This window comes from Macaca nemestrina, chromosome 14, assembly GCF_043159975.1.
Source record: "Macaca nemestrina isolate mMacNem1 chromosome 14, mMacNem.hap1, whole genome shotgun sequence".
Classification (NCBI taxonomy): domain Eukaryota; kingdom Metazoa; phylum Chordata; class Mammalia; order Primates; family Cercopithecidae; genus Macaca; species Macaca nemestrina.
Window position 1 is genome coordinate 63626448 of NC_092138.1, and position 19795 is coordinate 63646242.

General features: G+C 47.2%; 2 protein-coding genes across 4 annotated transcripts in view; one reads left to right on the top strand and one right to left on the bottom strand.

Moving 5' to 3' along the window:
- LOC105485681 (kinesin family member 24) overlaps nucleotides 1-400 on the bottom strand; it is a 77059-nt gene extending 76659 nt beyond the window's left edge. The window contains exon 1 of the mRNA XM_011748039.3: nucleotides 40-400. The gene's annotated coding sequence lies outside the window, so the exon portion shown is untranslated. The remainder of the gene's footprint in view (nucleotides 1-39) is intronic.
- Nucleotides 399-14055, top strand: LOC105485679 (nudix hydrolase 2). Of its 3 annotated transcripts, none has more exons than XM_024794020.2 (4): nucleotides 414-535; nucleotides 9055-9207; nucleotides 9391-9526; nucleotides 13463-14055. In XM_024794020.2, the coding sequence occupies exons 2-4, from the start codon at nucleotides 9112-9114 to the stop codon at nucleotides 13777-13779; spliced, it is 549 nt and encodes a 182-aa protein (XP_024649788.1). In that variant the 5' UTR covers nucleotides 414-535; nucleotides 9055-9111; the 3' UTR covers nucleotides 13780-14055. The 3 variants fall into 3 exon arrangements, with proteins under 3 accessions (XP_011746337.1, XP_024649788.1, XP_070934037.1); XM_071077936.1 differs by having other exon boundaries at nucleotides 492-535; nucleotides 9072-9207; XM_011748035.3 differs by lacking the exon at nucleotides 9055-9207 and having other exon boundaries at nucleotides 399-535.
- The last annotated feature ends 5740 nt before the right edge of the window (nucleotides 14056-19795 follow it).

Below are 19795 nucleotides of genomic sequence, written 5' to 3' on the forward strand. Positions count from 1 at the left end.
CAGACCTACTCCTCCTCTATTCTCCCCGCCCTTTCTCACCTCGGTCCAAACTCCTCGGTCTGCCCTGTCTGAGAAGAGGAGAAGACAGTGCCGTCGGGAGTGAGCCCCAAGGCCCGCAACTTAAGAGCCCTGTCAACCCGGGAGTCACCGGCGGCGGCCAGGCCGCATCTCCATGGCAACGCCACCAAGCGCCAGTTCGAACGCCCGCGCTGTGGACCGCGCGTCGCCAGTCCCGCACCACCCACCAATGGGCATCCAAGGAATCGGTTGACGTTCGTTGACTTTTCCTCTAGAAGACCAATCAGAGGTCTGAAGAAACAGCGGGCGTAGTTCTCAATTTCCGACTTTCAGCCAATCGTTCGGCTTGAGGGAAGATCTCGCGACGTTCTCCGTGTGAGACAGGCACCCTTGAGGCGGGTCGAAGAGCCTTCTGCCAAATTCTATTGGTAGTCCCAAGCGTAACCAGGCTCTTCTGATTGGCCGGTGTACTTCCAATTTCCGTCCAAGATCCGCCTCCTGCCTCCCTCTGCTTCTGGTGAGTATGCTTAGGGTCCACTTGAATTTAGTTCTTAGTGGAGGAAATGAGCCTTGGAGCGATGGGAATCTGCCTCCGGTCTCTGCAGGGCCCGAGATGGATGTGCCCTCCTTCAAGTTGGCAGTGAGGTGTGGGCAGGCCAGGTCCCATCCGCTCTCAGGACCTCATTTTTCCTGTCTGCACCGGGAGAAGGGAGGTTCCCTGACCCTGTGAGCCTTGGTTGCCCCCGTCCGAGTGGGGATGGGATGGGTCGTCCAAATCCCAGAGGCGGGAGAGGTCCAGGTTTAGGGCCCAGAGGCCCTGGCGCCGAACCTGACCCTCCCTGGGCCTCAATTTCACTTTGTTGTTACCTGTTAAACCCCGCCTGCTTTCCAAAAGAGATTTTATGTTTTCTAAATGCTTCAATTATTGAATGGGTAATATCGTGGCAGTTATAGCAGACGTAAAGAAAGTCGAACGAGAACCCCACCGCCTTAAAAAAAAAAAACACTGAATGCCGCCGGGCGCGGTGGCTCACGCTTGTAATCCCAGCACTTTGGGAGGCCAAGGCGGGCGGATCACGAGCTCGGGAGATCGAGACCATCCTGGCTAACACGGTGAAACCCGGTCTCTACTAAAAAAAAAATACAAAAATTAGCCGGGCCTCGTGGCGGGCTCCTATAATCCCAGCTACTCGGGAGGCTGAGGCAGGAGAATGGCATGAACCCGGGAGGCGGAGCTTGCAGTGAGCCGAGATTGCGCCACTGCCTTCCAGCCTGGGCGACAGAGCGATACTCCGTCTCAAAAAAACAAAAAACAAACAAAAAAAAACACAATGCAATCAAATTGTCAAATGTAAAAAGCTATTATAAAGTCGAGGTTAAGATGAATGATGTTAGGAGTCAGGCAGACCTACATTTGAATCACTACCCAGACATCTCTGAGCCATAATTCCCTTTCTACTCCTCTGAAAAATGGCAGTAATGCCTCAGCGGGTTGTTGTGAAGATTAAGTGAAATAATGAAGGTAAAGCACTTGACACAACGCCTGGCAAGTAGTAACTTCTTAAAAAATGGTAGCTATTATCTTTATAATAAGAACAGGCAAATACACTGGTCAGTGGGTTGGTGTACTTACTGTAATTGAGTACCCAATTTTGACCAAAATTAGTCAGTTAAGGGAAAAAAGGTAATTCTTACTAATAAGGAAACAAATCCATTCTTCAAAAGATAAATTATTTTTCTAGTTTCTATATTAAAAGGAATTTATTCTGTGGGACCTTATAAGGAATGTATATACTGTGGTGAACAGTGTTCAGCAGTTTTACAGACAAAATGAAAAGTCATTTCTTTACAACAGAGAAGCTTTCTGATGATCTTTTATGACACATGGATAAGAATAACTCATGTATTTAGTACTTCTGATAATGTCAGACCCTTTCTCTATATATATCATTTATAAACTCCACAACAACCATGAAAAGTAGGTGTTAACTTTGTTTTACCAATGAGGAAGTTAAGTATCTTGCTCTAAGTAACAACTATTAACTTCAATAGCTAGGCCTTTCTGACTGCATAGACAGCCATGCTTTTCTGTGTTTCTGATTAAAGGAGGATGAAAATGCTTGGAATACCAGATAGATGCAGGGGCAGGTTGGACAGCTTGACCTACCTAAATTGGAGGGAATGTGGGCTGCCGAGGTACCTATGGTAGGAGCTATATCTTGCTCTAATAGAAAATTTTCACCGTGGTCTTGGTAGAGAGGGGAGGAGAGAAAAAATTATTTTAATAAAAATGATTTTTAAAAAGAAAATTCCCACCTTGGGAAATGAAGAGATGGGATGAGAGGATCACTGAACTTTAGATACATCTGTTCATTTATCTTATGGGTAGACTAGCACTTCTAATTCAACTTTTCCCGAACAAATGATTCACTTGCACCCCATCTTCCACCCAGGTACTCAAACCAAAGCCTTTCTCTTTCCCTTGGCTTATGAAACATCTCTCTGTCCCTTAGACAATGAAATATCAATATTGTCCATTTTACTTTGAAATATCTCTCAGATTCATCCCTTCCTTTCCTTTCTCACAGCCTCTGCCTTGATCTAACTAGAATCATTTGTTAACTGGTCTGTTGCAGTAGACTTGTAACTGGTTAATCTCTCTGCTTCCAGTCTGTCCTAATTCATTCCCCACCTTGCTTGCAGCTAGAATGTCTTTGTAAAATGTCAGTGTGACCAAATTATATCCTTGCCTAAGACCAGTCAGAGGCTTCATTGCCTACAGAATATAAACTAAGCTATTTACCAGTGAGATGTCATTTTGCGCTTGAGGGTGTTGCCCACACTCCTCCCTTTGCTGGCAATGCCTTGCATCTGCCTCCCTTCTGCCTGGTAAACTAACGACCCATCAGAATCCTTATGGGGTACCTTGTTAACCTAAAGATGCTTCTTTGCTGCTTTTCCATCTTATGTTGCACAAAACACACTGTAACTTGTCTGTTGGAATGTCTTCCACTTTCACTAGTCTGTTAATCTCTAGGAAGTTGGTGCTTTGTAGTATTCAGCTTCATATCTGTCAATCCTTCACACTGTCTGTCGCATGGGATACACACAACAGACATGAGATGAGTCAACAAAACCCCTTTAGGGTTTTTGTTTACTCCTAAAGGCTTTTGAACCCCTAAAGGCTTCAGGCTTTAATGTTACAATTCCCCAAGTTAGCTTTCTAGAATTGTACAGCAGATGGCAGTAATAGGCTGCTTAACAAATCCCCTTCACTAAGAATGATTTTTGTCCCAACCTTGTCTGACTTTGGCCTTATCCTAGAAGCCAATATTTATGCCATTATAGGTAAAATCTCCTGTTTCCTCCCTCAGCCAACAGCAAAAATAGAAAAATGACTCAGCAGCTTCATCTCTGCAAGAAGAATGGAGTGGCAGTTGTCCAGGGAAAAGTGCATTTGAGGGAATATTTTCTTTGTCTCAATTTATTCATGGTAGTTGGGGCTTTTCTTTTGCATTTCTTTTTTTTTCCTTCTCTTCCTTTTGTTATTGTTCTCACAAGAAAGAGCTTTACTCATGGGTGGGTGCCTCATTTCTGTCCACTCCAAAAGGGAAGAAAGAAACTGGCAAATTGGAGAAAAGATAATTATGATGTGGGAGGTGAAGGAGTAGTCACATAGAATTGCAGTCACATAGAACTGCTTGTGGGCAGGCAAACAGTTGGCCTTCCTCCTCATTTGGAGGAGGGCCTGGGCAAATTTTCTGGACACTAGTGCCTTAAGTTAAGTGGAACATGTGGTTTTAGGTTCCTGCTTCCCAGAAAAGAGGAGAGGAGGCATAGAAACCCTTATGAGACAGGTGCTATTAGGAGCCTGAGGCTACATTTTACCCCTCCTTCAGAGTCTCCTTCGGATACAGGACTTAACGTCTACGGCCCTCTCCCCCCAACTGAAACCTTTTTGGTGGAAATGATCCCAGCTTGACATCTTAACCTCCAAATGAATATAGATTAAAGACTGGGAATTTGGGGCCAGGCACAGTAACTTGCACCTGTAATCCCAGCACTTTGGGAGGCCAAAGTGGGAAGATCGTTTAAGGCCAGGACTTCAAGACTAGTTTGGTCAGCATAGCAAGACCCCATCTCTACAAAAAAAGTGTTTTTAAAATTTAGCCAGTTGTGATGGCTCCTGCTTGTAGTCCTAGCTACCCAGGTGGCTAAGACAGGAAAATTCCTTGAGTCCAGAAGGGATGCAGTGAGCCCTGAGGCTGCAGTGAGCTGCGATCATACCATTGCCCTACAGCCTGGATGACACAGAGAGACCCTATCAAAAAAAAAAGACTGGGAATTTTGAAACTGGAAATGATTTTATAAATCATTTGTGTCTGTCCTCTCCCTAAGCCCTACTCTTTCATGGTGAACAGAGCTATGATAAGGACAAAAATTATAGACTTTGGAGTTAGACTTACTTAGATTGAGATCCCACCATTTACAGACCAGCTATGCCCTTGTGCAAGTATTTTAACCTTTTAAAATAATATCAGTGTCCTTGTAAACTAGATACAATAATGCTTCTCTTGAAAGGTCGTTTTGAGCTTTAGAAACAATAGTTGTCAAAAGTCTTGCACAGTATAGCTGGCACAGTATATATAGATGCTTAATTGATAACGCGACATGAAATGCTGTTTTTGCTAAAGGGATATTAGACTATGGAGAACAGGTCAGAGGGAAAATTTGGAGAGCTCTACCTGAACCTAAAATTACATTTCCGAGAGCTTTTTACAGTTACTCTAATTAATTTGATGAAAATATTGAAACAAACAGCATAGCCATGTATTTGTAAATTCTTTTTTTGGTACCTAGGTCCCGAACCTCCTAGGCTCTGAGGGAATTGTATATATGGAGAAAGCCAAGAATATTTTTCCTTAGCTTCTGGAACCTTCTGATGACATTGAGGGTTTTTGGTTCAGGTTTTTTCTAACCACCTCAGGCACTCTGCCACTTTTTTGAAGTGTGAATTGCCTGCTGTCAGCCTGGAGTTCTCACCTCCGCAATCCTGGCTGCAGGCATATTTGCATATTGGATGCTGTGTTCTTTAACCCCCTGAGGTTTGAATCCACTTGGAGTCTGTGTGTGAAAGCTGGCTACTTTCAAACCCGTGGACAGTTTCAGCTTTGTGGTCTCCAGAAAAACAGAAAACCCCCAACAATAGCTCCATTCACTTTTATGTAAATGGCACTCTTCAGGAAAACACTGGGCTATTTCCCAGGGCCCCAGAACATACTCAAACATTTGTTTGAGTGGGAGGTGGGGAGAGAGTTCTTTTGAGTCAATGAACATCTGTTCAGAACTGCTGTGCTGGGTCCCAAGAAAACAGAGCTTATAATCTGGCTCTTCCCCGCCAGAGGCAGCAGCAGAGATTTACTATACTAGGTATATGCGCTTGTGGTGGCATTGTACTGTGTCAGTTTAGCTACGCTGGATTCCCAGTGTCCTTCCCATCTGCTTCCAGGTGAGGGTTGTCCACAAGAAAATTTCGTGAGAGATTTGGAAAGCTGAATTGAAGTAGCGGCTGGTACACTGTGAAGGACAGAGCTGGGTCTGTACACTGTGAAGGACAGAGCAGGGTACCAGGCATGGTGGCAGTGCCTGTACTTTCTCTCTGATCTGCTGGCTCACCTTGTTGGTGAAGGTCATCACACAGCCCCCAGCACCCCCAGCTCCTACTGAATTTCCTCCTTCAGCTCCTCTGAGTCCTGGGCCATGTGTGCAGTCAGCTTTGTAGCAGAGGGCTCCGGCTTCTCCAGATCACCTGAGTCGCTGAGCTTGCGGCCAGTGAAAGGAAGCTGTGGGTTTCAGTTTGTCCTCATGAGTTCCAGTTGTCCTTGTAGATCCCAGTTTGTTCTCAGAGGTTCCAGTTTGTCTTTGTTCTCTTCTACCTCACATCCAGTTTTCTTCCTAACTGCTGGCCTCACAGACTTCAGGCCCAACACCAGGTGCAGAGGCGACAGAGTTGCATGGATTTCTCCGCCAACTTCTAAAGATACACAATGTCTACTCCTTATAATAAATCTTTAGTTTTCTGTCACTCATAGCATTTGCTTCCCTGATTGAACTTTTAAGTTTGTTCAAGCCATGTTAAGGATGCAGAACATGGAGTGATTAAAGCCAGAAAGTTTCACAAAGGAGGTGACATCTGAGCTGCTTCTGACGAGTAGGAGGTTGTGTGTATAGAGTGAGTAGGAGGAATTCTAGAGAATAGTTGGCTCAAGTCAAGCAATTGAAAGAGCAGTGAGGAGTTCTGTATTTCTAGAAGAACTGTTCTTTCCATGGGTCCAGAATATAGGTGGAGAATGAGCATCTGATCCTAGCTCTTCTGGCCCCATTGAGATGAACTGTTAGCTGATGTGGTTCTTAGATGTAGTCATCCCTAATATACTGGCGTCCACTGAAATACATTCTTGCTAGGGTATACCCTTGTCACTACCCTAAGATTCCTCCCCCACCCCACCGCTGCTCTCCTCTCCCCAGTGGTTCCATGTGGCCAACGCAGGCTTGTCTTTCTTGGCTCCCCATGCAGGCATCTTTGCTTGTCCATGCTGTGCTGATGGTGGCAGTGGCATGGAGTTCCTGTCTTAGGCAGGGCACTGTGCCCTCTAGTCTTGGATCCCTAAGCTTATTTAGGGATTCTAACATTCATTCCATGGGACCTGAGGCAGGAGCAAGGTACCCTACATCTATAACTTTCTAATGCTTTTTGAACATCTTTGTAGGGAGGGCATGGGATTAGCTACCTGTTTCTGCCTCAGCCATGGACCAATAATATGAAATCTTTGTTCACCAGTTCTACAGTGATGGGGTGCTTCCTTTTGGCTTCTGGAATGGGGTAAGATCTTGGCATAAACAGGGAGTCCAGGAAAATAGAACATGGTGTTTAATGAAAGCCTACCACTTTATATATGATTTTGTAAACTCAAACAGGGATTTCATTATACATACTATTCAGAACTATCTTCTTTTCATGTGTCTAAAATTTTTCTTACAAGCAGCACATTAGGCTTGACCTAATTTTTTTTTTCTTTTTCTTTTATTTTTGAGACAAGGTCTCACTGTATTGCCCAGGCTGGAGTACAGTGATGCAAACATGGCTCACTGCAGCCTCAACTTTCCAGGCTCAAGCAATCTTCCCACCTTGGCCTCCCAAGTAGCTGGAACTACAGGTGCATGCCACCACACCTGGCTAATTTTTTTCTATTTTTTTGTAGAGATGAGGTCTCACTATGTTGTCCAGGCTGGTCTCAAACTCCAGGACTCAGGTGATCCTCCTGCCTCAGCCTCCCAGAATGCTGAGATTAAAGGCATGAGCCACTGAACCCAGCCTTGACCTCATTTTTTTAATGGCTTCATACTATTTCATCATATAGATATACTGTACTTTTTGCCCATTCCCATATTGATGGATATTTGTTTCTAGCTCTTTTCCTTTTTGATATTGCAAACAAAGTTGTAGTGAACATCATTGTGTGTACATCTTAAACCTATTTTTTTTTTTTTTTTTTTTTTTTTTTGAGACAGAGTCTCGCTCTGTTGCCCAGACTGGAGTGCAGTGGCCGGATCTCAGCTCTCTACAAGCTCCGCCTCCCAGGTTTTACGCCATTCTCCTGCCTCAGCCTCCCGAGTAGCTGGGACTACAGGCGCCCGCCACCTCGCCTGGCTAGTTTTTTGTATTTTTTTAGTAGAGATGGGGTTTCACCATGTTAGCCAGGATGGTCTCAATCTCCTGACCTCGTGATCCGCCCGTCTCGGCCTCCCAAAATGCTGGAATTACAGGCTTGAGCCACCGCGCCCGGCCTTAAACCTGTATTTCTTATGTGAGAGTGGCTAGAAATGGAATTGCTGACTCTTAGGGAATGTGCATTTTATGTTTTGATAATTATTGTCAAATTGCCCTCCTAAGGGGATATGCGAATTTACTTTTCTACCAACAGTATATGAGAGCACAGATCATTTCAGAAATCCCCTTTCAGATTATTTCCAATCCTTAAAAACTTTTGTTACAGGTTTGGAAAAGCTTGGAAAGATCTTGGTGTTGGGTTTGGTTTTTGGTGAGAAACTGCTATTCTCTAGAGTAACATTACCATCTGTTGGCAGTCCTGAGAATTGCCCTGGAGTAGGTTTCTGTTTGGGCCTGATTTTTATGCCTTTGACAGCTGCAAACTCATCCTGATTGAGCACCAGCAAAGGGGCCATGGAGGATAGCAACTCCTGCTCCAGCCACCCTCTCTGCATCAGCTCTGCTACCCCCGGGCACCAGGAATGTCAGGCAATGGTGGCATGTGCCTGTATTGCCAGCTACTTGGGAGGCTGAGGGGGAGGACCACTTTCTTTTTTTGTCTTTTTTTTTTTTTTTTTTTGAGACAGAGTCTTCCTGTGTCGCCAAGCTGGAGTGCAGTGGTCCGATCTCGGCTCACCACAACCGCAACCTCCACCTCCCGGGTTCAGGCGATTCTCCTGCCTCAGCCTTCTGAGTAGCTGGGGTTACAGGCACGTGCCACCACGCCCGGCTAATTTTTGTAGTTTTAGTAGAGACAGGGTTTCACCATGTTGGCCAGGATGGTCTCGATCTCTTGACCTCATGATCCACCCGGGGGAGGACCACTTCTGTCCAGGAGTTTGAGGCCATTCTAGGCAACATAGTGAGTCCTGTCTCTTAAAACAAAAAATGGATAAAATAAAAGACTAAAAAAATATCAGGCTGGGCATGGTGGCTCATGCCTATAATCCCAACACATTGGGAGGCTGAGGTAGGTGGATCACTTCCTGGGCAATGTAGGGAGACCCTGTCTCAAAAGAAAAACAAAAACTCAACGAAATATTTTTTTCTCTATGAAGTTACCCTCCTCCGTAGATGACCTCTCTGCATTGTCAGAAACCACATTGCTGGGGGGCTGTGCGCTTCAGGGGCTCAGGATATGGGCTGGGGCAAATGGGGTTACGGGTTTGATGATAAAACTTGTACTGCTTCTCTCCCATTCCCAGCATCTCTCTTGTTTCAGTACCTTTGCTTCTGAGGATCTCCAGTGGCATAACAAATGCATGCCAGCCCTGTTTTACAGGGAGCCCTGGAGGTGTTGGGATAGAGGCCACATTGAACTGAGGGTAGTTGCCAAGGTCCTGCAGTTACACACAAAGGTCAGTCTCTGATTCCTGGATGCCCTCCATTGGTCCTGGGCATGCTGCCTTTTTCTGTGGGCTATGAGATCACAGTTAGCTAGTCTGTGCTACTGTCCAGCACCAGATTGCTACCCCCCAGTATGGAGCTTCCTATTTTGTGTAACTTCCCAATATTCTGTATCTTCTTTGTTAAATCCTTAGGATAAGACCATGGCCCTGAGAGCATGTGGCTTGATCATCTTCCGAAGATGCCTCATTCCCAAAGTGGACAACAATACAATTGAGTTTTTACTGCTGCAGGCATCAGATGGCATTCATCACTGGACTCCTCCCAAAGGTAGACGCCAGAGGGGCCAGCTCTTGGGAAACTGCCAAGCGCTGCTCAGAAATCTACCCAGCCAGGCCCTCCCCAAGGCTTGATTCCCAGTGACTATGTAGCAAAAGGGGGTAGGGAAGGTAGGAGCCTTGAACCTTTCTACATACAAGCTCTCTAGACCAGGCCAGAGTAGAGCTGGAAATAGAATTCTGTGACTGAATTCCAGGGTGTTTTTATGAGTATCATTCGCCAGCTCTCCAACCTCTGTGGTGAATGGCTGGGTAAGAGAAAAGCCAGTGGGCAGGGAATTGGGGACCTTGAGGTTGACTGAGTTGTATGCCCACCTCTCTGAGCTTTGGGTTTTTCATCTGTCAAACAAGGGCTTGATTAGAAAATCCTAAGGTTTTGGGCAGGCACATGCCTATAATCCCAGCACTTTTGGAGGTCAAGGTGGACAGATTGCTTGAGCCCAGGAGCTTGAGACCAGCCTGGGCAAAATGGCGAAACCCTGTCTCTACAAAAAATACAAAAATTAGCCAGGCATGGTGGTGCACACCTGTAGTCCCAGCTACTCAGGAGGCTGAGGTTAGAGAATAACTTCAGCTCGAGAGATCAAGGCTGCAGTGAGCCGAGATCGTGCCATAGCACTCCAGCCTGGACAACACAGCCTGTCTCAAAAAAAAAGAAAATCCTAAGTTTTCTTCTAGCCTGTCTCTGATTTCATTTGATCAATTTCCTTTGACTCCTAGTTCAGTGTCCCTATCATTAGGTTTTTCTTTTTATTTATTTATTTTTTGAGACGAAGTCTCTGTCTCCCAGGCTGGAGTGCAGTAGCGCAATCTCAGCTCACTGCAACCTCCCCCTCCCAGGTTCAAGCAATTCTCCTGCTTCAGCCTCCCGAGTAGCTGGGATTACAGGCACCCGCCACCACACCCAGCTAATTTTTGTATTTTTAGTAGAGACGGGGTTTCACCATGTTGGCCAGGCTGGTCTCAAACTCCTGACTTCAAGTGATCTGCCCGTCTGGGCCTCCCAAAGTGCTAGGATTGCAGGCGTGGGCCACTGCACCCGGCCGGTTTTTCTTTTGAACTAAACACAGAGAGTATGACTTCTACAGTGTTTCTGAACATAGTTGTATTTTGAGTTGGAGCATAGAGAAGTTGGGCTCCCTGATCATAGATTCATCTGCGGATTGTGGCAGGAGTGGAGGAGTGAGGGGATGGGCAGGGCCTTCTTAGACCAGGAGGCTGTAAAGATTATGGAGACCTTGGAATTGCAGCTTGACCAGCTAGCTACCTGTGCCTTGAGTCTATCACTCAGCACTGAGGGTGGAGTTGGCCAAGTCTCCAGAGGAAAGAACAGTGAAGACTACTTGGCCTTAGGCCAAGCCAACATCTGTTTGTAAGCTGGCCAGTTTTCATCCACTAGTACTCCTGACCCCACCTCCAAGAGTCAGAAAGCTGCAGTCATTTAGTCCTGAAAGAGAAGCCAGGCTGTGTAGGCAGAAATGGGAAAAAGGAGCCCTTCTTAGCTGAGGCCATTGGGATGGTTTGAGTTGGGAGGGACAGACTGTGGCTCAGGTGCCTGCTGGAATGAGGAATAGCTCTCAGACAGAAGGAAGCAGGGACTTTATTTTTAAAATTATTTTGTTATTATTATTATTATTTCATAGAGACAGGGTCTTACTATATTGCCCAGGCTGGTCTTGAACTCCTGGGCTCAAGTGATCTGCCCAGCTCGTCTCCCAAAGTGCTGGAATTATAGGCGTGAGCCACCACACCTAGCCGAAAGCAGGGACTTTAAAAGGGAGTGGGGTTAGAAGGGTTGGACAAAGATCCAGGATTGAAGGAAAATAAGGAAATGGGAACAGGAAATAAATTTTGCATGTTTGAGTTGTACTGGGGAGAAACAAAGTGAAAAAAGAGACAGAAGCTTCACAAATACTGTGAATAGGAATAGTCACACTTGTCTCCAGATCACCTGAGTCACACTGCCTTGTTCCTCTCTCTACCTGATGTCAGTGGACCGCTCCTAATCCTTTCCTGCTTCAGCAGAAGCTACCCTGTTAATTAACACTGATGGGCAGAATACTGAATAGATGCCCCTGGGAGGGGTGTGCTCAGGGACTTCCATACACCTCTGAGGGTAGGTGGGACGTCCAGAATCAGTATCACCCGTCACTAGCAGCATCCCTCCCACCTTGCTCCCCCGATGCATTACCTATCTGTCTTTGTGTACACCACTATAGGAGGTGCTTGTGCAGAGAAAATTCCCTAGAAGCCGTAAGCTAGAATGGTTTTTAAGTACTAAGTTTCTGGGTTTTTTTGTTTGTTTGTTTGTTTGTTTGAGACGAGTCTCCCTGTGTTGCCCAAGCTGGAGTACAATGGCACAATCTCGGCTCACTGCAACCTCCGCCTCCCAGGCTCGAGTGATTCTCCTGCCTCAGCCTCCCAAGTATCTGGGATTACAGGCGCCCGCTGCCACGCCCAACTCATTATTGTATTTTTAGTAGAGACAGGGTTTCACCATGTTGGCCAGGCTGGTCTCAAACTCCTGACCTCAGATGATCCACCTGCCTCGGCCTCCCAAAGTGCTGGGATTACAGGCATGAACCACCGCACCCGGCCCCTGGGGAGTTTTTTGTGCAGCAACTGGCTCTGGGCATTGTAGACCCCTGGGAAGGAGGAGGGCCCCCAATCTCCAAACCAAGGAGGGAACAACTGAGAGATTCTGCTCCCCATGAGCCTGTGAGCCAGGAGGCCTCCCTAGAAACTTACTGGAGCCAAGTGTAGACAGAGTCTGCCAGACCCTTCCCAGTCCTTGCCCCCTCTGGGGAAGCTGAGGATTTGTGGGAGGGGCCTAGAGGTAAAACTGAGAGCTGCTTCAGCCTGCAGAGCTTCAAGTTCTCCCACAGCAGTTTCTTGGCAGCTGTCTTCTTGGGTTTGGGTGTTGCTAACATATTTTCTTAGAAGTGGTTCTCAGCTGGCCCTTAGTCTAAGTTCCCATCAAGGGTTTCCCTATGAAACTGAAATCTGGCCTTGCCCAGTAAGAAAGAGGAAAACAATTTGGAAAAAGCCTGGTAGCTTAATGGAAACAGCTGCTCATTCAGCTGTGCAGGGTTTTGAGCCTGTCTTTTGGCCCTGGAATGTCAGGGTCCACCTGCAGACAATGTTAAGTCCTCACTGGATTGTAGGCAAAGTACTTCCTCGTCAGCTAACTTCCACTTGTTAAGAAAGGACTTCCCCCTCCTTGGAAAAGGTCACTTTAAGGTCTCCAGTAGAAAAGTGATTCCTTAGAGCATGGGATGAAGAAAGTTCCAAAGAATAAGAAAGCAGACATCTGAAGAAGGTCATCTCATACCATCAAAGAGCAGTATTCTAAACCTGACTTGCTATACACATGGTCTGTTTCACTCTCTGCAGAGAAGATGGAGTGGGAAGGTGGGATTGCTCACACCCCAAGAACTAGACACTACCTGCCCTATACCCCCTTCCCAGGCATGTTAGGATATTGCCAATCTCCAGGCTTCCTTTAGCCTAGGAACACCTAGAAAAGTCACTGAATGGCTGGGTGTAGTGGCTCATACCTGTAATCTCAGCACTTTGGGAGGCTGAGGCAGGAGGATGACTTGAGGCCAGGAGTTTGAGACCAGCCTGGGATATATAGTGAGACCCCATATTTACCAAATAAATAAATAAATAAATAAATAACTAGCTGGGCATGGTGGCACATGCCTGTTGTTCTAACTACTCAGGAGGCTGAGGTGGGAGGATCACTTGAGCCCAGGAATTCAAGGCTGCGGTGAGCTGATTGCCCTACTGCACTCTGGCCTGGGCAACAGAGTGAGTCCCTGTCTCAAAACAAAACAGAAAAAAATATATATATAGTCTGGAAAATCCAGCTTTGGGAACTTTGGAAGATTTCCTCCTCCTTTTCTTCCTATTTTCTCCTAACTAGGCCATGTGGAACCAGGAGAGGATGACTTGGAAACAGCCCTGAGGGAGACTCGAGAGGAAGCGGGCATAGAAGCAGGCCAGCTGACCATCATTGAGGGGTTCAAAAGAGAACTCAATTATGTGGCCAGGAACAAGCCTAAAACAGTCATTTACTGGCTGGCAGAGGTGAAGGACTATGATGTGGAGATCCGCCTCTCCCATGAGCACCAAGCCTACTGCTGGCTGGGGCTGGAGGAGGCCTGCCAGTTGGCTCAGTTCAAGGAGATGAAGGCAGCACTCCAAGAAGGACACCAGTTTCTTTGCTCCACAGAGGCCTGAGCTGACTGGAGCAGAGTCATTTGCTTCAGTAGGATCCTTGTGGGCCTTCTAAGATGAAGCCACCCTCAGGTCCAGGGAAGGTTGTGCTAGTATTTGGCTCATCACAGCCAAGAGCAGATAGATTCGTGAAATCGGCTCAACTCCCAGATGAGAGCATGCAAAAATCTTGGCTGGGTGGAAAGGAAGGCAAAGAGTAAAAATAAAAAAGGCCAGGCCCAGTAAGTGTACCTTGTATTTTATAAATAAACTGCAAGCAGCTCAAAGTTGTCCTTCTAACCTGTTGTGTTTATTTCTTGGACTTTTGGCATTGGTGGGAAGAAGAAAGCTGAAGTGAATCAGAGTTCTGACCTTAACCAGAGGGAACTCTGTGTCCATACAGTATCCCCAGAGAACTTAAGAGCTAGGGATTCCAAATGGAAGAGACCCAGCACTGCCAGGATGGCTCTCTTGCCTCTGGAATGCCAAGCACACCCACCCCATCCCCACCAGTGGCCCTGAGACTTTGTGACCCACAGTCAGGATTTCCAAGTGAGTGGGACTGGAGTGCAGGAATTGGGTCTGTTCTACTCACTAATATATCTTTCACCAGCACCAGGCACATATGTTGTAAGTACTCAGTAAATATTACCTTAAATAGGGCTGGGCATGATGGCTCACACCTGTAATCCCAGCACTTTGTGAGGCCGAGGTGGGGGGATCACTTGAGGTCAGGAGTTTGAGACTAGCATGGGCAACATGGTGAAACCCTGTCTCTACTAAAAATACAAAAATTAGCTGGGGGTGGTGGCACATACCTGTAATCCCAGCTACTCGAGAGGCTGAGGCAAAGAATCACTTGAACCTGGAAAATGAAAGTTAGTGAGCTGAGATCGTGCCACCCCACTCCAGCTTGGGCGACAAAGCAAGACTGTCTCAAAAAATAAAAATATTACCTTAAATAATTAGAGACTAGATAGGCATGGTGGCTCACGCCTATAATCCCAGCACTTTGAGAGGCCGAGGTGGGTGGATAACTTGAGGTCAGAAGTTTAAGACCATCTTGACCAACTTGGTGAAACTCTATCTCTACTAAAAACACAAACAGCTGGGGGTGGTGGTGCACACCTGTAATCCCAGCTTCTTGGGAGGCTGAGGCAGGAGAATTGCTTGAACCTGGGAGGTGGAGGTTGCAGTGAGCTGAGATGGTGCCATTGCACTCCAGCGTAGGCAACAGAGTGAGACTGTCTCAAAAGTAAATAAATAGGCTGGGCACGGTGGCTCACACCTGTAATCCCAGCACTTTGGGAGGCCAAGGAAGGTGGATCACCTGAAGTCAGGAGCTCAAGACCAGCCTGGCCAACATGGTGAAAACCCGTCTTTACTAAAAATACAAAAATTAGCCTGGCATGGTGGCTTATGCCTGTAGTCCCAGCTACTTGGGAGGCTGAGGCAGGAGAATCACTTGAACCCAGGAGGCGGAGGTTGCAGTGAGCTGAGAGCCCACTGCACTCCAGCCTGGGCAACAGAGTGAGACTCCACTTCAAATAAATAAATAATTAGAGATAGGAGGAATTTTGGACTCCCCGAGTCACAACAGAGGAGGGACAGGCAACCCTGGACCCCCAGGTCAGTGACACATGCACTCTGTGGTCTCAGCCCAGGCCTGCCTCACAGGGTGATAAGCCTTGTCAACATGACTAAGGTCACTGGGAATGAGACAAGCCCAGACCCAAAGGAATCTGCTGGGCCACCCAGTAGTCATATCACTACACCTGTGCATTCCTCACCTGAAGCTGCCTTCCCCACCCTCAGCAAAACCTCATCATTAATGTTTTTCTCTTTCTATCTACTTTTTGTTTTGTTTTGTTTTGAGACAGAGTTTCGCTCTTCTTGCCCTGGCTGTAGTGCAATGGCACGATCTCAGCTCACTGCAACCTCTGTCTCCTGGGTTCAAGTGATTCTCCTGCCTCAGCCTCCTGAGTAGCTGGGATTACAGGCGCCCGCCACCACGCCCGGCTAATATTTTGTATTTTTTAGTAGAGACGGGGTTTCACTATGTTGGTCAGGCTGGTCTCGAACTCTGGACCTCAGGTGATCCGCCCACCTTGGCCTCCCAAAGTGCTGGGATTACAGGCGTAAGCCACCACACCCAGCCCTCCTATCTACTCTCTTTGTCCACAACTCCACTGTAAGACCCAGAGATGCTACAGTTGGGTCTCAGCCCTGTTTTCCCTTGCTACTAGGGCTCAAGGAATGCAGGAGCAGGTGTTAGATCCCACAGCCCTTCCAGGAGCTGTTAGCAGCTGGATTCATGTGGATTTTATTAGAAAGCTGTTGCCCAATGAAGTGCAGAAGATTGAAAGCGAAGGGGCATTGGCAGAGGTCAGCCTGGATTACTAGGGTCAAGAACAGCCACCCCCAAAGGAAGAAAAGACAACTTGCCCAGGTCTTAAGCAGACTTCCAGATGTTTTTAGTCCCCAGTTCTCCGTGCAGACAGGGCAAAAGTACTAGTGAACAGGATCTTGGAGCACAGCCAGGGGTCTGAATGGTTTTGTTCCTCAACCCTCTGAGCAGCATTCTCTGAAGGAGGCCTGCTGCAGGAAGTTTTTGGAGCTTGATGTTCTTTTTCCAGGCCAGCAGGGACCACGTTGCACTGATTTAATAAATGCCTGCTGGGCAGTGGTGCCAAACCACAGACGAGCTGCCTCCTAACAAGGGCTGGCCGGCTGCGCACTCTCAGAATGGGAGGCTGTGGAATCTCAAGTCTAAGATCTCATACATCAAAGTTGGAAGGGACTTGGAAAATGACCTGATTTGGCTGCTCATTTTTATTGCTGGGGAAATTGAGACTTAACAAGGTGGATGGCCCTGGCAGTATCTATACGTGGGGTGCTTTGAGGAGTGGGTGCCAGAGGGAAGACTGCTTTAGAATATGTATATATATAGCTATATATATATAGCTTCGAAGTCATTCATCTGGGCCTTACAGAGTGTTCCATTAAAATGTAGGTACTTCGGTTAAGAGGTCACCCGTAAGTTGTATTCTTTTCTTTTTTTTTTTTGAGAAGGAGTCTCGCTGTGTTGCCCAGGCTGGAGTACAGTGGTGTGATCCCGGCTCACCGCCGTCTCCGCCTCCCTGCCGTCTCCGCCTCCTGGGTTCACGCCATTCTCCTGCCTCAGCCTCCCGAGTAGCTGGGACTACAGGCGCCCACCACCACTCCCACCTAATTTTTGTTGTTGTTGTTGTTGTATTTTTAGTAGAGATGGGATTTCACCTTGTTAGCCAGGATGGTCTCAATCTCCTGACCTTGTGATCCACCCGCCTCGGCCTCCCAAAGTGCTGGGATTGCAGGTGTGAGCCACCGCGCCCGGCTGTAAGTTGTATTCTTTGCAGGAATGATTGACAGTGGGGTGGGACTAAAGCATGTTATGGGAGGTGGATGAGGGTGGGAGAGAGAGAGGAGCTGAGATTGGGATGTAGCAGGTGAGTAGGCTTTGACAACATCACCACTTTGCTTTTGGCCAGTGGGGCTTGTTCAATCTGAACTCAGAGGTGCCAAAGCATTACAAAGTCCAGCTCCCATGCCCTACCACCCCCCTCTCAACTGGCAGAGCAGCACTCTGCCGATGCTGCACTTTGGGTTAGGCCAGGCCTCAGGGAGACCTCAGCAGAGTTGCACCAGTTCAGGAGATGCTTCCATGTTGAAGTTTTCCTCCAGAGAATGGTGATGGTCAGAACTAATCTAAAATTGGAGGAGAGCCCTGCCCCAGCCCCTCTGAGGGAGAGCTCTCCCCTGGGACCTCAGCCAGTTTACCAGCTCTTTGGCTGTCAGAGTCTCAGAGTTCTAGAGTCCAGTCCTTCCCAGGTTCTTATGTTCTTTTTTGTTTGTTTGTTTTGTTTTGTTTTGTTTTGTTTGAGATGGAGTCTTGCTCTGTCTCCCAGGCTGGAGTGCAGTGGCGCGATCTCAGCTCACTGCAACCTCCACTTCCTGGGTTCAAGTAATTCTCCTGCCTCAGCCCCCTGAGTAGCTGGGATTACAGGCACCCACCACCGTGCCCAGCTAACTTTTGTATTTTTAGTAGAGATGGGGTTTTGTCATGTTGACCAGGCTGGTTTCGAACCCCTGACCTCAGGTGATCCACCCGTCTCAGCCTCCCAAAGTGCTGGCCCAGGTTCTTTTATTTTTATTTTTATTTTTATTTTTATTTTATTTTATTTTTTTTTGAGACAGAGTCTCGCTCTGTCGCCCAGGCAGGAGTGCAGTGGCCAGATCTCAGCTCACTACAAGCTCCGCCTCCCGGGTTTACGCCACTCTCCTGCCTCAGCCTCCCGAGTAGCTGGGACTACAGGCACCCGCCACCTCACCCGGCTAGTTTTTTGTATTTTTTAGTAGAGACGGGGTTTCACCGGTTTAGCCAGGATGGTCTCGATCTCCTGACCTTGTGATTCGCCCGTCTCGGCCTCCCAAAGTGCTGGGATTACAGGCTTGAGCCACCGTGCCCGGCCTATTTTTATTTTTTATTTTTTATTTTTGAGGTGGAGTCTCTCTCTGTCCCCCCAGGCTGGAGTGCAGTAGCGCAATCTCGGCTCACTGCAAGCTCCGCCTCCCATGGCCCAGGTTCTTTATGTAGAGTTTCAGTGGATTAAGTGAGTAGGTCAAGCAGAGATTGCTGATGTGGTCATCTTTACACTCCACAGGAGTTTCCCCGGGAAATAAGCTTAGGGAATGGGGAGCTAGAAGAGCATCTTGCTCCATCATGGGGTTGGCTTCAGAGTGTAGCCTCTTGCTTCTTTTTACAGGCATCAGAAGAAAGATGACCAAGGTTGGGCATGTGGCATTGGCTCACACCTGTAATCCCAGCACTTTGGGAGGAGAGGCAGGAGGATCACTGAGCCCAGGAGTTAGAGACCAGTCTGGGCAATGTAGTGAGACCCCATCTCTACAAAAAAAAAAAAAAATTAGCCAGGTATGGTGATGTGTACCTGTAGACCCAGCTACTCAGAACACTGAGGAGGGGAGAATTGCTTAAGCCCAGGAGGTTGAGGTTGCAGTGAACCAAGATTGTGACACTGCACTCCAGCCTGGGCGCCAGAGTGAGACCGTTATCTCAAAATTTATTATTATTATTATTATTATTATTATTATTTTGAGGTGGAGTCTTTCTCTGTCACCCAGGCTGGAGTGGAGTGGCACAACCTCGACTCACTGCAGCCTCCATCTCCCCGGTTCAAGCAATTCTCCTGCCTCAACCTCCTGAGTAGCTGGGACTATGGGTGCGTGCCACCACACCCAACTAATTTTTTTTTTTTTTTTTTTTTTTTTTTGTATTTTTAGTAGAGACAGGGTTTCACCGTGTTAAACAGGATGGTCTCAATCTCCTGACCTTGTGTTCTCGTGATCCGCCCGCCTTGACCTCCCAAAGTGCTGGGATTACAGGCGTGAGCCACTGCGCCCAACCAATTAATTTTTTTAAAAAAGGAAGAAGAAAAATGACCAGTCCTTCCCAAGTTCTCCACAGAGGGTGACTTAGGGAAGGAGCCTAGGCAGAACCACAGTTTGGAGAGAAGCAGCCTCTGGCTTGACATACCTTTGTTTAAACATTTATGTCATCACTTTTATGGCTCCTAAAGTCCTGCCTCCTTCAGATAGCTTTCCCAGGATACTCAGAAATTGCTGGTTTCTGTTTTCCTTATGGCTACTTCCCCTCTTAAAACTCATCTGGCACCTTAGGAAGTTGCTTCATTAAAAAAAAAAAATCTGCATCTGGTATGACTGTTGCTCCTTTAGCTCAGGGGTGCCTTCCCACCTACCCTCTCAAGATGACTAGTGTTGGCTGGGCACAGTTGCTTATGCCTATAATCCCAGCACTTTGGGAGGTCAAGGTGGGCGGATCACCAGAGGTCAGGAGTTCGAGACCAGCCTGACCAACATAGTGAAACCCCGTCTCTACTAAAAAATACAAAATATTAGCCGGGCGTGGTGGCGGGCGCCTGTAATCCCAGCTACTCAGGAGGCTGAGGCAGGAGAATCACTT